Source organism: Anthonomus grandis, chromosome 2 (assembly GCF_022605725.1).
Source record: "Anthonomus grandis grandis chromosome 2, icAntGran1.3, whole genome shotgun sequence".
Lineage (NCBI taxonomy): Eukaryota > Metazoa > Arthropoda > Insecta > Coleoptera > Curculionidae > Anthonomus > Anthonomus grandis.
Window position 1 is genome coordinate 38,248,586 of NC_065547.1, and position 16,621 is coordinate 38,265,206.

At 34.9% G+C, this 16,621-nt stretch overlaps 1 protein-coding gene across 4 annotated transcripts in view; it reads right to left on the reverse strand.

Moving 5' to 3' along the window:
* LOC126746361 (adenine phosphoribosyltransferase) overlaps window positions 1-13,061 on the reverse strand; it is a 57,507-nt gene extending 44,446 nt beyond the window's left edge. The window contains exons 1-6 of one of the 4 annotated variants that reach the window (XM_050454598.1): window positions 12,928-13,061; window positions 12,397-12,870; window positions 12,199-12,338; window positions 11,829-12,146; window positions 4,332-4,508; window positions 908-1,319 (exon numbers count right to left, since the gene is read on the reverse strand). In XM_050454598.1, coding sequence (XP_050310555.1) covers window positions 908-1,319; window positions 4,332-4,508; window positions 11,829-12,146; window positions 12,199-12,338; window positions 12,397-12,836 — 1,487 coding nt within the window. In that variant the 5' untranslated portion in view covers window positions 12,837-12,870; window positions 12,928-13,061. The other 3 variants (XM_050454589.1, XR_007663873.1, XM_050454609.1) reach the window with 3 other exon arrangements.
* Window positions 13,062-16,621: the final 3,560 nt, after the last annotated feature.

The window sequence follows — 16,621 nt, forward strand, 5'->3', positions numbered from 1 at the left end:
AATATAAAAAATCTTGGTCTTATTTGGTCTCATTGTATCCAAAAAGCTTACCTTAGACTTAAATTATTATATAGCAATCGACTCATTCTGTCGCAGGAATTAAAAACAATTTTATGTAACGCTCTCGTTCTGTCTGTGTTTGACTATGGGGATGTCGTTTATGGAAACTGCTTGACACAAATTCAACAAAACCGTACACAAGGAGTGCAAAATCCTGTTTGCGGTATATCTATGGAATTCGTAAATATGAAAGAATTTCTTATGAACTCTCTGCAACGAACTGGGTTAAAATGGAAACCAGGCGTACAGTCCACTGTGCATCTTTTTATAATAGGTTATTATTTTATAAGACAGCTATATATTTTTACAATAAAATTATTTATAGGTCGCATGTACTAATATAAGATTTAAAATTAGAGAGTTTTTCCTATAATATTTTAAAGCTTTACAACTCTATTCTCAATTGTTCAGTTGACTTTGGAGCCACGAATCTTTAAACATTAAATCTTTAATTATTATTTCCAGCAGTACTTTTCAGCAAACTTTTTACATCTGTCCTCTTTCTATTTGCTATTTTAAAATTAGTCTGTTCTTTGTTCCATTTCATGAAATTGTAAAACTACTTGTATGCCCTATTGATAATATATATTTATTTATGTTTTGTAAGATTTTTCTCTTGAATTAAAATACTATGGATATCTAAGGTTAAGTAGAGCAGGGTAGTAGGTAACCTATTTGTATAGGTTTTCTACACCTGGACTTTGCCTCTTTTCACAATTGTACAATTATGTTTAGGATATAATTATTTGTAAATCTAACTTGTTAAATTGTGAAAATAAAGCCTTTATTATTATTATTATTATTATTATATTAGAATTATGACTAACAAATGGACATACATACTCACTTCATAAAATCCTTAAAAAACTTAGAAACCTCCCCAGTGTCATACTGCTTATTGAAATTCCAAATTTTAAATTTCTTTGTAACATTCACCTTCTCCCCGCTTTGTCCTTCAAAAGCGCTGCTCGTTTGTAAAGTAGCTAAATCGAATATTTTCCCACAAAATACTATTTTGGATTCGTCGATATCTGGCACGGTGTATTGATGAGTTTTCTTTTCGTTTATAAGCCAAACTTTACTGGCCTGCGATTCGAATTCGAACACCTGATTCTTATTCGTTGACACAAAGAATACGTCGTCCATCTTGCGATGCATAAATGAGTGTGGTTGATTGAAGTGTTTGAAAAAATTGTAGTATGTATGGCTTAAATATAAGTCGCAAAGAAGTGGGGACAGTTGTGCGCCTTGGAGTAAGCCTGAAATTGAAATTCAAATATACTTTAGGCACCAATTAAAAATAAAAATTAACAATATGGTGAAAACGACCTACGCAGCGATTATAATAAAACCGATAACATAAGCACCCTAATGCATATGTTGCCGCGTATATCACAGAAACATACCAAATTGAAAGAAGTCGCCCTGTGTGTGTGTGTACAATGTGACCGTAAAGCATGTACTGTTTGTAGTCGATTTTTAAGTTCTGATGATGCTCTTACTGTGAGCGAAGTACGTGGAACCTACTGTTAGAATTAATAAATACTTTTGAGACCGAGACTTTGTGTAGTCCCTTTAGATTACCAAAAATAAATTTAAGAGATATAAAAAAAGTCTTCCTTATATATATTATTTTGTGTTTAACGAGTATATTTAATTAAAAAAAAGAGTGGTCGCGTATCATATGTGTCGAAGCTCACAGCAAGTTGGAGGAAAAAAAAATGCTTAGAGGAAGGTGCCGATACTCAAAGTTAAGTGTTTTTAAATTTAATGAAATTATTACTTGTAACCACCGGGCACACTTAGACATATTTCACAGGCTCAATTCATACCCTAACCTAATTTCTCATTAAGAAATATGGTTTTAATATACAACGAGAAATTTTGCTGCTTAAAAGTCTTGACCTCCCTTCGCAAGTTATCCCAAAACCCAGTTGCAATGTGCTCAAATGATTTTTGATAATTAGATACCGTGGTACTCTTAACTTGTCAATGTATCGTGTATTATAATTATGATAAAAACTATTAAATAAATCCTTTAAATAGACTGGCTGACCTGTTTTGACAATTCTATAAATAAAATTAAACATATGAGTCTCTCTCCCGTTTTTCATAATTAAAATAAAATTATTATTTAAATAAGGAGTAATGTGGGACCTATGTGAAATATTATGAGCAAACCTCATACAAGACTTGTAATTTTGTTAAAGTATGAATGAAGGTTTGTGGAATTATTCATCAGTCTACGAGTATGTATGAAATACCAAGTGTATGGGAAAAGGTTACTCTATGTACAGGAGGTCCCAAATTCTAGGGTCTTAATTCCGTTGGGATGTTGATGGCCGTAAAAGATAGAAGGTTAGTTAAATTTGGGACATCCAGTGAGAGATATTTTTATATTTACACCTATACTATGCCTATGTCAGTCAAGTGGCGAGATATAAGACTGGTAGGAATTAAATGTCACATGGGTTTTGATGCTTGGGGATGTGTCTATTGGCGGTAATTAAGTTGCTGAACACTCTAGCAGCAGATTTCTTGGTGTCATCCTTGATAACAATCTTAAATTTACTAATCGTGTCAGTAAAATATCAGCTGGTGGCTTTGCCGTAAGGGTCGCAACCGAAGAGCTTAGTACCGAGATGGGTAGGACTGTATATTTTGCCCTTGTCGAGTCTCGTCTTCACTACGGTATTTGCTTGTGGGGGAATGCTAGCAATTATGTTATCCACTCTTGTATTGCAAAAGAGAGCCCTCAGGTATATTTGCAAGGCAAAACCTCGGGATTCCTGAAGCCCTCTATTTGCTCGAGAAAACATTTTAACAGTGATTTGTGTGTATATACTGGAAGTTGCGAGCATCATGTTGAAGAATCGGCATAAGTATATAGAAGAGGTCTCCAGATATGTGACACGACAGAGGGACAATCTGCAACTACCCATTCCCACGTCCGCTCTTATTCAGAAATCAATTTTTTTACGAAGGTATAAAGTCAAAGTCAAAATATACTTTATTTGCTAAGTTTACAAACTTGTGCTAAAAGCTTCCTAATCCTAGAATTTAAAATACAAGTATTTATTTGGTTATACAGGATACAGGACAAAAACAGAATACAGAATCGATTTTGATTGTACATAGAAGCATATTTTATATAATCAAAGAAAAAACCAAAAAAGAAGAAAAGAAAAGGCGAGAACCAACATAAAACAAGAATAACAAAAAAAAATAAATAAAATAAATCTGATCAACAGATATATAATTAATTTTAAATATTAAAATGAGTCGTTAAAATACTCTTGAATGCTGTAGTAAGCTTTTGGTAAGATAAATTTCTTTAGTTCTCTCCTAAACTTTTTAAGGTCTATAACAGTCCTAATCAAAAAAGGAACATGATTAAATATTTTACGACTAATAAATATAAGGAAGTTGTCGTAAGTGAGGAAGTGGGGTATTCAATCACCTGCCATGAAACATTAGAGACCTTGCAACACTCAAATGCTTTAGACATACACTTAAAAAGTATCTGACAGAAAAGTTAGGACCTAGTTCTAGACTCTAAGGTCGGCTCGGATTAAGACCCAATGGAGAAATATTTTTAAGCATTGCATAAAATTAATTCAATGCTTCTTGAATAAGCTGAATAAAATATCATTTATTTTATAATTTTGTAAAGTTTCAGTTTTATTTCTAACTTAGGCTAGAGGCCAATAAAAATTCAACACTTAGACGAACGAAAACCCCGTAAAGTAGTAATGTGCGATAAACATTAACTCCACGCAAATAAAGTTATTATCAAACTATTAAATCCCTAAACGACATTTCTCTCAGTTGTTTACTTTCTCTTCTTTCACCACATTACTTTAGCACATAGAGCAAAGTAGATCAAATTGAAAAAAATAAACGGATTTTGCTTAAGATTATGAGCAATCACCTCTACCCAATGCAAAGTTTTGTAAAAATCCAATCTTTTAATTCACCATTGAAACTCCCCGCTTTAGAGGCTTCAATTTCTCAAGGCCTTTTTGGTAATCATTATTTTCCCCAACGATCAATTCTTAGTAGCACAGCAGGTTTTGAAGTAGTTGACGATAATGGCTACTTTATAAAATATTAGCCCTTTTATTAAGACGCTATTGTTTTGTTTTTCTTTTAAATAAAAATTTTGATTATAAACACATGTTTAATTGGAGAAACTTTGTCTCATACCTCCGTTACTACTCAAGTTTTTGTAATTTGTTCATTTTATTAATGAGATTACAAAATGAACTTACCTTTTTTCCAACTATAGACTTTCTTGCCCCTCACAAAGACATACTGTTTATCAATTATCCTATTTAAGCTTTTTTTATCATTTGTGGTTAAAAGTTGTGGATTTATATTGCTTATAATATTCTTCAGTTGTTCCAGTTCTACCAGGCCAAATGCATCAAGCAAATCCAATTTAACTCCTTAAATAAATAATTAAAAATTATAATAGTGAAACAATGAATCACAGCTTGCTATACAAGGTGAATCAAATATTAATTTGACATATTTTTATAATTTGTAATATGTTTATTTAAATAGATGATTTATGTAAAATGTGGATTGATATAATGAATTCATTATTTATAATTATTATATAATTGCATTGGGTATTATATCATTATTAAATAACTAATAACTTTAAAACATAGTATCATATTTTTTCTCAAGTAAATTTTAATGACACATTAAATGCAAATTTCTTTGGGTATAATAGATTTTTTATATTTCAGAATCAAACGTTTGCATTAGGGGGCAATGGGGGAATAAGGAACAGGGGCAATAAGATACATTTATTTTTTTTAATGTGAAAAATCTGAAAAAATTATACAAGACACTTAAATCCTTTAACTAGAAGGTATATAAAGTCGATTTCGCATTGCTGTATATTTTATCAATTTTTTTGACAGACTTGCTAACTCTGCCTAAAACTTTATCACCTCAAAGTGGTGCGTTTCAAATATATTTTTTTAAATTTGCCCTAAGAAATTTTTTAACATTAGTTTCGATACCGTAGCTTGTAGACGAGTGAAAGGCCTTTATTTTCTTTTTTCTCAGATCTCCCTGCAACAAACGCGTACACCATAATGGAATTGTTTCTTATTACCCCTATTACTATTATTATTAGTCCTTCTTGTTGTTGCAGGTAAATCCAGTTAAGTAAAAATGCCCAGAAATTACAAAAAGAAGGGAATCAGGGTAACCTATGACCCTGATCGTATGACAGAAGCTTGCCAAACCATTTGGGACGCTTTCCAAACAATACAAAAAAGTGGCTGATGTGAAAGTGGGTGGTGGGCGAGAGCCTGAACTTAGGTATAAAGATGAACAGGACCTTGCTCAGTACCTAAGAGTGTGCGCGCTACATGGTTAAGAACTAACGAAAAAAGAGACATTAACACTTGTGTCACAGCTTATTAAGGAAGAGAAAATAGAAACCAGATATCTGGAAAAGGTCCTGGTGAGGATTGGTTTCGTGGATTCTTGGCGCGCCATCCTCAGCTAGACATAAGAAAAGATGAAGCGCTCAGCTCACAAAGGGTCAGAGGAAAGGATCCCTTTGTCATCAGACGTTTTTACGATGACATTTCAAAAATGTTCAATGAACTAGGCATTGGCTCTGAAGATGGTGGCCTCTTGTTCAACTGTGATGAAACCTCCTTTTTACACGAGCCAAAGGATATGAAGATCTCGAGAAATATTGCGGGAACTGGGAAAACAAATACAACAGTTTTAGCCTGCGGAGCATCTGATGGGACAAAACTTGCGCCTTTCATAATTTTCACTGGGAAGCAGATGTGGTCCACATGGATTCCAGAATATGAATACCCTGGTACGCGATATGCTGTTCAGGAACATGGATGAACGGATGGGAATTTATTTAACAAATGGTTTAAAGAATTATTTTTACCATTCATTCCTTCCAAAGAGCAAAGACGCAAGAAGGTTATCTTGTTTTTTGATGGAGTGATCTTTCATATTAGCTACAGTCTAGTGAAACTTGCACAAGAAAATAATGTCGTACTGGTCAAATTTCCACCAAATGTAAGTCATTTCATTCAGCCACTTGACGAAACAGTGTTCAAGACTATGAAAACAGATTGGAATCAACTTCTTATTGAACATAACAGAAAGTACCCTGGAAATTGTTGACAAAAGCATAATTTGCTGAGCTTATTGGTACTTTGTGGGAAGAGTCCTTCAAATCCCGGAACCTTAGGTCCGGTTTTCAATCAACGGGACTTTTTCCTGTAAATTTTGACAAGTTTCCAGAGACTGCCTATGCAAGTTGAAGGAAGCTGGAAATATTGCTGAATATACCAATCCAACCGAGGACCAGCCTCAACTCGCTCCAAGTCCTGTTGCGTCAGTTTCGCCATCTTTATATAACCCAGAAGATATCCCTGGCCCTAGTCATAGACTTACTGCCTTTGAAGCCCAGGAAGCGACTGAAGGAGAGGTCTTCTTAAGCTAAAGAAACAAAAGAAACAAGCAACTCCAGTTTTGAGTTATTCATTAGAAAAAGCTTTCCGAAACTCTTTCTGAAGTTGCGAAAAACACAACTGCACCAGGAAAGAGAAAGAAAGTATCGCAAGGTATTGGAGAAATTCTGACTTCAGATGTGGTAGCTCAACGCCTAAAAAACCTTTTTGAATAAAAAAAAAACAAAAAAAGATGAAAAGACACGGGGTAAGTATACAAAAGAAAATTCAAAAAAGACCATATCCAAGAAAAGAAAAACCATCGAGGACTCATCAACTTCCGAAGATGAGCAAGATCTCGACCCAAAACTATTGGAATCGGATGATGCTTCGGATGACTGGAGCGATATGGATGACCAGCCCCTAGAAACCCTACGTGTTAAGCTGAAACATGGTGACACAGCACAAGTGAATCTGGAAGAAGAAAAATACTTTGCTGTCTATTATGACATCAACTGGTATTTAGGTCGGATTATTTCCATCAAAGATTACACTTGTATGGTCAAATTTTTAAAAGAAAATCTTGAACAGTTTGATTGGCCAGCACACGAGGACAAACAAGTTGTAAAAAAACAATATATCTTTTATGGTCCTATCAATTTATTGGGCATTGGACCCTTTACTATTAAAAGGGCAGATTATGTTCAAATTAAAAAATGCTATTCTGCAATGAAAAAAGAAAATATGTTTGTTTAAGTATGATTTTATATCATTTTTTACGTTATTTCACGTTTAGATATGTTTTTTTTTTCGTTTAAATTTATCATTAGCCTAATCTAAATGATACTTAGTAAAAATCTTTATTTTTTATAATTTTAAATAAATTTGCTTTGGAACTTTAAGCATCACTTTTGTTTTTTTTACTTTTGTTGGGGGCGGACAAAAAAAGTAAACCAGAAATTAAAAAATCTGGGTAAAATGATACACTTTAATAGTGTACCTTAATCTTAATACCCCGATTCAACTTAAACTGTTAATATATGGGATGTAACCTAACCGTTTCTTATTACCCCAAATGGGGAAATAAGAAAACATTACATTGGGTAATAAGAAACAAATACAAATTTTGTATGTACAACTGAGAAGAGTGAATTGGTGCCCTTCCAAATATACCCTAAAGTAAGATACATACTAAAAAAAATTACAGACACATATCTTTAAAACCGCGACCAGGGCGGCTATTTCATGTTTCTTATTCCCCTAATTCTAATTTAAGTGAAAAAATTACAAATAATATAGTTTAATCAGCAAATTACCATACCTTCCAGCATTTATTGTTTCTCGGCAATTCATGATTAGTTACTTTATTTTCTTTTAATATTTGAAAAAGTTAGAATTTAATTTTTTGTATCTTATTCCCCCATCCTCCCCTAACTCTTTTTCCATCAGAATCCTGCCTAACTTCTTTTTCTTTTAATGTGAAAAGAAGAAAAACCCAAATTTGTGAAATAAAATTGCTTTTTCCTTCTTATTATATTCAGAGCTCCATAGATAAAACTAGATACAGTTTACAATAAATACTATACTAGATTTACATAGATTGAATTGATTAATGAACGACATATTTTATAGTTTGGCTTCATAATTATTCCAAACACTTGACTAAGTGTACCTTCTTCTTCTTTTCAATAATTAGGTATTGGGTACTTTCTAAATTTATTATGCTTTTAGATCTTATACTGAAAAAATAACTTTGTAATAGTACTGGTATATTGTTGAATATTTTTGAACCCACATAATAAATGTATAAATATATGTCTAAACTGTCAAAAAACATTTAATAGAGTGAAGACCTTCTATGATTGAATATGCCTGATTTAATTATGTTATCCTGAACTTTAATCCTATGGTTGGAACCTTTGGTGTAACACTCAAATTATGAGACAGTTTTACCATCATTAGTATATAAGAAGATATAGTAATGAAGTTGATACTTGTTGATGTTTTAACATCATTAGTTTATAAGTATATTTGTAAGTAGTTTCAGTTTAGTTTTAAACTTCTGTGATGCTAATAACTGTCTTGCAATTTATCCTGAACTATAACTAGAACTATACTGCCCTCCTTAGTTAAAACGTCCTAATTACAAACAAAATTCTCTTTTTTTGGCTTATTACATTTTATTAACCTATCAAATGGTATCTACCTCCTTGGCTAAATTAAAAAGTCCTAACTAAATTTTTTATGCCTTAAATTCACCTAAATATATTGTTCGATGTGCAGAAAAGACGATAATCCCAAATTAAAATGTCCTATCTATCTTTTTCTAAGTTAAAATGTCCTAAGTAGCATTCCGTTTGTAGAATATTCATTTGTGCCAGTAGGGGCATATTCGAAAAGTGCTAGGCAAGTGGCAATAATATGGCACAAAGGGGTTGCGGGTCGAAATAAGAAATATTTAATTTCAACTTTTTGTTTTATATAACAGAGATTTATGTTACGATCCGGCTTGACGACTGTGCAGCTCAAAACAAAAATTGGGCTTTATTTTTTTTTCTTTACGTTGTAAACTCTATCGAGACTGAACTGGAGAATTTGGAAATAAAATACTTTCAATCTGGTCACTTTTTGTCCGCGGACTCGTTCCAGATAGAACAAATATTGAAAAGGTACGGTAAGGTATTCGATTTTAATGATTTTAAATCGGCTGTAGAAAAAGAAAACTCATCTAAGGTCCATGTAAAAGAGATGAACATAAAAAACTTTTTTGAATGGAAAGATTGTTCATCCAAGCTTAAGCTTCAAAAAAATGTTCCCAAAACTTATGTGCACAATAAAACAACTAAAAAACAAGAGATCAACAGGTCATGATGACATTCCTATTTCATTTTTAAAGCAGATTTCAGGGCAATTGACAAGGCCACTAGTTCATGTCATAAACTTATCAATTCAACAGGGTATCTATCCAACACTTCTCAAAATTGCTCTAGTTAAACCGGTCTTCAAAAAAGACAATCCCTCTGAACCTAAAAACTACCGTCCAATATCACTGCTCCCCAATATAAACAAGGTTTTTAAAAAAATTATATACACCAGGCTTGAAACTTATCTTGATAAACATCAAATACTGACAGAATTACAGAACGGGTTTAGAAAAGGCAGATCAACAGTTAGGGCTATATATCAAGCACTGCAGAAAATTATTAAATCAATGAATGATCGAAAAGCTACAATGGCAATTTTTCTTGACCTATCCAAGGCTTTTGACAGTGTTGACCATTCAATACTGCTTAAAAAACTAGAAGCCTATGGAATCAGAGGAGTTGCCCTTAAACTTCTAGAGTCCTATTTGTCAAACCGTAGGCAGTGTGTAGTTGACAGAATGAGTGATGGTAGACAGTTCAAGTCTGGTTACAAAGAAATAAAAAAAGATGTGCCTCAGGGGTCCGTTCTGGGACCATTGCTGTATATAATCTACACCAACGTCTATGATGATATGGTTATGTTTGCTGATGACACAAGTCTTATATGCAGCAAAAATACAGATCAGGAGTGTGCAAATCAAGTGGCCCAAACTGTTGGATTGCTAGAAGACTGGTTTAGCATAAATAATCTTCTGCTGAATGTCAACAAAACGCAAATATTAAACTTTAAACAACGGCCTAGTGAAAGCTCTCTAGTGCAAATTGGAAGGACAGAGATAAGAACACAGCAGTCAGCTAACTTCCTTGGGGTAATGATGGATGAAAGATTGGATTGGGGTGCCCATGTTGAGTTGGTGGCAGCAAACATGTCCAGATATTGCTTCGCTTTGAGACTAATAACACAGGAGGTGGGTACAGTGGCTTCCCTTTCAGCATATCATGCCTATATACAGTCCAGAGTCAGATATGGTATAATTCTTTGGGGGAATTCGGCGGACTCTGAAAGAGTTCTTATCTTGCAAAAAAGGTGCTTGAGAACTATATTCAATTTACCCTATCAGGAATCCTGTAAACCATATTTTATTAATCATAACATCCTAACCTTTTATTTTATTTATATCTATGAATGTGTTTCATTTATCCTTGACAAAAAAATCTTTTTTGAGAATCTGAAAGGGCAACTTCCGCATAATACTAGGTTCAAAAACAATTTCAAGACTTGTAAACCAAATTTTACATTTGTTAAGAAAAATGTGGTACATAGTATCTTAGATGTCTGGAATAAACTCCCAATAAACTTCAGAGAAAAAGATCTAAAAATATATCTGCAAGAAAAGGCCTTTTATTCTCTTCATGAGTATATGGCTGAAAATTTAAATGAAACTCTCATCTAGTATTGTGTATTAGTGCATGAGTTAATTTGTGAATGAATGTTATATTTTCTTGTTATTTAATTTTTGTGTACTCGCGTTTTGCCTTTTTATTTATATTTAAATTTAATATTTTGATAAATCATGACATGAATGGATGTATGAATGGATAAGTGACTGAATGCTTTAAATTTTATAAATATTTTAATTGTATACTTAATTAAGTTAGAATTTTTTTTACTGACAAAATCCACACCTCACATAGGTAATAAAAAATGTGTATTGTTGTAACTACATGTTTTATGGATTTAATAAAGGATTTGATATTTTTGATATGGTACATTTGCACTTTAAAAGGGGATAAAATGTGTTGTACTACAAAAATGCTTTTTGGAAGAACCAAAACCTTCTTGCCGAACACAATGTCGAGGTGTAAAATTAAAAAGAAAACAAGATCTGATTTCTAAGCTATGTCCTATTATTCCGGCTAACCGAATGATATTCTGGAGGAATTAGCTGTTTCCCAAAATAATGATACTGACAATAAAGAAAATGTAGATTTCCAGTAAGAGTAAAGTACTTTTTGAGTAACTGATTTCCATTCATAATGATTTCATGATTTACTTTCATCCTTTTTTTAATGTTCTAATGTTTTATTAGTGAGTAATTTAGTTATAATGTTAATTTGAAATGTAACTCCTGTGTCTTTAATAAAAATCAGTCCAAATATATACATATATATTTTTTTATTATAATTACTTTCCTAAGGTAAAAAGTCCTATTTAACTTTTTTTTCTAAAATTTCACCGAATATTGAATCTAGTCCCTTAATAAACTTTACCCACAAATGTAAAAAGCAAATTTCTAAGCATATAAAAAAAAATCAGGGAATTACTTCAAAACATAAGGACTGCATATTAGTTTTCATAAAATCTCGATTTGCAAGTTAGGATGTTTTAACTAAGGATGGCAGTATAGCATAGAACAACCTTGTCACCCTGCATAAAAAAATATTTACATGTCCTTACCATAAAAGGTTTTTTGGTGACCACAATAGGCTGATTTATTTAAATTAAACTCCACAAAACTGTCCCATTTTTTATACAGATCCTGTTCAATCCCTATTTGATAACTATTAATAACTGCAACTAATTTTTTCCTTAAATAGTTATTTTTGCCTCTATAACTTTGACATAGTATTGGTCTATAATCTAAACCTTCTGGTCCTTTTTTTGTAAATAATAACCTTCCCAAAACATCTTTACTCTGTATATCATTTACATGTTCTAGCAACCCATGTCTAATGGCTAAATTAAGGTTCTGGTCACAAAAAGAATCATTTTGACCTAAAAGAGTTCATATAACATTTTTGTGAGTCAATATTTAGGAGTAACTTACTTCTAGGTACCAGCCAAGCCTCAGTAGTCCTAATATCCTTTTCGAAATACCAGCAATAATTAATTAGAGGCTTTACAATTGTCTGCATCAGCAGTATATTGGTGGACATCAATTTTGTTGACTTTATTGAATCGGGATAACTAATTATAATAAGTCTGCGGTTAAAATTAGTGTTATGTATATCATATGAAAACTTACCAATCAAGCCAAGGAACAGAATCCAAGTTAAAACCCTGAATTAAAAAGGATAAATGTACACATTCTCCATAACTTTGTGTTAGTATCCTATTGACAATTTTATTAAATTGAGTCCTATTTCTCGAAGACCCAAAATAAATGTTTGGAATTATTTTGTACAGCTCAGTTAAGACAAATTTTTCTGATGATTCAATATGAGTTTTATGAGAATAATTTCGTTTAAAATTGCTTAAGTTTCGGTAACATTGGGCAGTAATCAAATCGATTTTTTTAATGTTTAAATCCTTGCATACTTCCAGGCCTTTATTGAAGTTCTCGACAGACAACCTTTGATCACTGAGCAATGTATTTTTTAATTTCTTGGCTGATTCTGGTGTGAATGCGAAGTGTCTTGGAATACTCAATGGGAAATAGCAGTTTTGTGGTTTCGTTAATGCCATCGTGAATAGTTGAAGAACAGGAAATAAAATGTACCTATATTATAAGTGAAAAAATTACAAATAATATAGTTTAATCAGCAAATTACGATACCTTCCGGCATGTATTGTTTCTCGGCAATTTATGATTAGTTTTACTTTATTTTCTTTTAATATTTGAAAAAGTTAGAATTTATTTTTTTTATAATTTAGCGGTAAGCGGTAAAATCTGATGTGGGGTTATTGTATATCGTGAATCCAGCATCCGATTGGTTGTCAAGTTGAGAACGCAGCATATGTCGTTTGCAAGCAGTCTATTTATAGTCCGCGCCTGCTGTCTGCTAAATTCTCAAGAATTTTTTTTTCTGATATTAACAATGAGTTAGACTAAAATACATAGTTAAATCAATGTACAGAGTGTCCCAAATTCGAGCCTCACTATTGGGATCTCGTAAACTAGAAGGAATACGAGGTCGGTTAAATTGAGGCAAAGTTGCGCAACTAAACGGTACTCAAATAAACGCCCTTTTGAAATTTCAAAAATTCCGAAGATAATTCACGATTTCATTTTTATTTTTTTACGACTCTATTTGAATAAATAAACTCCTGGACAAAATTATCGCACCACTAATTATTTTGTCAAGAAAATTTAAATAAAAATAAATATCAGTTAAAACAGTTATAATATCTTTTCTCGTATAAAAAGCCGAACTGGACAAAAACTATGTTTATGCTTTATCATGGAACATGCTGCTCGTGAGGAGTGAGAATACATCCGCAGGAAAGTTTGCATAATTTGATACGAGGAATGCTGCGAAGACTTCAAGCGGTCATTGCAGCTAGAGGTGGCAATACACGTTATTAAGAATTCATTATGGGTCTATTGTTTTATTTTTGCATCAAAATTGAAGTTAGTGAAAATCGATGCTTTTCCTTGTATTGAATTTAGTTACTTAAATCTCGTTTTGTTAAATAGAATATAATTGTTTTTGTTAATTAATAATGCATAGTTAACAATGCTTATAAGTTTGCTTATTTTTTTATCTTTATTAAAAAAAAATCTCTAAAAATCAAGTGGTGCGATAATTTTGTCCAGGAGTTTATAACAAAATAAATTACTCATTCTCATTCAGTGGCGGCTTGCTAATAGGCGCGCAAGGGCGCGCGCCCCTCCAGTAATTTCATTAAAAATTAATTATTTTAAATTAATTATATTAGATTATCTAATATAATTAATAATTATTGCACACGAGTTTGAAATTTAAAATAAGTAATTTTTAATAAAATTACTGCTCCTTTTTCTATTTTACAAAATGGTGTCGTTAGATTTTTAAACCGTCGTTTCGTATTTCAGCTGTCATCATCAAGTATGTTTTTTTAAATACGGCCCTCGATTTTTTATTACGGATTTTAAGAGCCTCTTATGTTCCTAAATTAACGATGTATCGCACTTATTCAAAAATGTTATATTAATAACTCATTGACATTGTTAGAATTAGAATTGACGAAAGAGTGGGCTGCCAAGGCAGTTGTGCATATAGGTCTCCTGATGGACCCGTTATGCCCCACCGGGGGTTACCAGAGCCCAACAGCCTTAGAGAAACCGATAAGGCTCTCTGGTCTGAAGGACTTAAAGTCGCTCGGTACACTGAAAGTGTTACCCAAGTATTTGAACCTGGCGCGCGTGAGTGCTGGGCACTCTCCGACTACATGGTCAACGGTTTCATCCTCCTCACAGCACCATCGGCATTCTGGGTTGTCCGCAATACCGATAGTATGGAGATGGCTTTTTAAGTGCCAGTGACCGGTTAAAGTGAGACAGGCAGAGGGCCCACCTATGTGCGCTTTGGCCTGTCTTATACCAGGGGACTCAGTCCATCTTCGGTGGGTCCACTTGTCCAGCAGACTCTTCATTGACCCGACCGCAACGCATTTGGCGATACCAACTATGGGTTCCGGCCCCATCGGCACATTCGCGGATCCCAGTCTGGCAAGAGAGTCCGCTTCCTCATTACCTGCATGGCCAGGTATCCAGACGAGCTGGACCCTGCATCCAACCTGTACCAGTTTTTTCAGGACTTTTATGCACTCTAGTACAAGCTTGGAGCTTACCTTTGCGGCCGTGATAGCCTTAATGGCAGCTCTGCTGTCCGAGCATATTGATACGACTGTATTGCGGTGTCCTTAGGATTTTCTGTCCGCATTTTAATACAGCGAATACTTCGGCCTGGAAAACAGTGGCGTGCTCCCCCAACGAGTATGCCCTACTGGTATGTGGGATCCCACCAATAAGCCCTGATCCAGCTCTGTTATTCATTCTGGAACCATCTGTGTACCAGATGGTCCCCCTATTTAGCAATGCAGGTCTGTTGGAATGCTGCCACTCCTCTCTGCCTGCAATGTGCGTCACGAATCCCTCGCAGTCCACAGTCACTGGAGCCATGCAGTCACTGCCCATCAGAAGGAGAGGACATTCCTGTATGGCCCGTGACCAAATTTTTGCGTGACCGGTCTCACCAGCACGTAGTTCGCCGAGGACGTATAGCCTGTACACAGTCCTCATTGCCTCGAATTGCACAACGAGGTCCAGAGGCGGAAGGCTCAGCAGAGTCTCAAGCGCTCTAGTTGGCGCCGTCCGCATGGAACCCGTTATGCTGAGACATGCAAGACATTGGACTCTGTCCAGTTGAGCACGAATTTTCGCTTTCTCCGTACATGGCCACCAAACGATAGCCCCGTATGTGAGAAGAGGTCTTCTTGCAGGTGCTTCTTGAGGTGGTCTTGCGCGAGTAGATCCAGTGGAAGATCTTAGGAGACAGACCCCAGGTATTGCCGAGCGCTCGCCTGCAGGCCCATAGCGCGCATGTTTGGGATCCAACTTGATTCCCAGAAATCGAACTGTCCTGGAGTAATAGCTGCACGCCACCTAGAGGGTGGCGTGCAGCTGCAGGAGGCGTGCCAAAGTTACGTCTCCTCGTGAATAGTAGGAGCTCTGCTTTTTTGGGGTTAATCCTGAGACCCCCCGAGAGGCACCATATGTACATACGCAGGGCTCTCATCATAGGGCCCCGCATTGAGACGGCGTCTTTTCCTGGGCAAAGGATTACCAGATCATCAGCGTAGGCCTGTGTGTATAGGCCAGCATTGTTTAAAAGATTTATCAGGCTGTCGACCACAAGGCACCACAAGGTAGGGGACAATACTCCTCCCTGCGGGCAGCTCCTAGCCGCCAACGTTTCGACAATCTCGTTGTTGAGCTGGGCAGATACATGACGTTTCGAGAGCATGGCCTCTATCCAGCTAACCAAACAGGGTTCTGAGCCGCGGCTCTCGAGTGCTTGGCAGATTAATGCAAAAGGGTTGTTGTCGAACGCCCCTTCAATGTCTAGAAACGCACCCAGACAGGCCTTGCCACCACCCAGAGGCAGAGACTTCCTAACGAGGTGGTGTAGGGCCAGGTCCGTGGATTTGCCCGCCTGATAGGCGTATTGATGCACATGCAGTGGTTTGTTGACCAGGATGCTATTCTTAAGGTATCGATCAATCAGCCTCTCCATCTCCTTCAGCATAAAGCTGGTGAGACTGATAGGTCGGTACGATTTGGGATCTGTAAAATCGCTTTTTCCGGGTTTCGGAATGAAGACGACTTTCACTTGACGCCATCTTTGGGACGTTATCGTCACAAAATAAATGTGTGATTTTAGAATCCCTGTGCATATTCTAAATTAAAACGGAATTATAATTCCGTTTTAATTAATAATTTAGTAATTAGGAATTCAATTTCTCGTTCCAAAAGAGCCTCTCACACG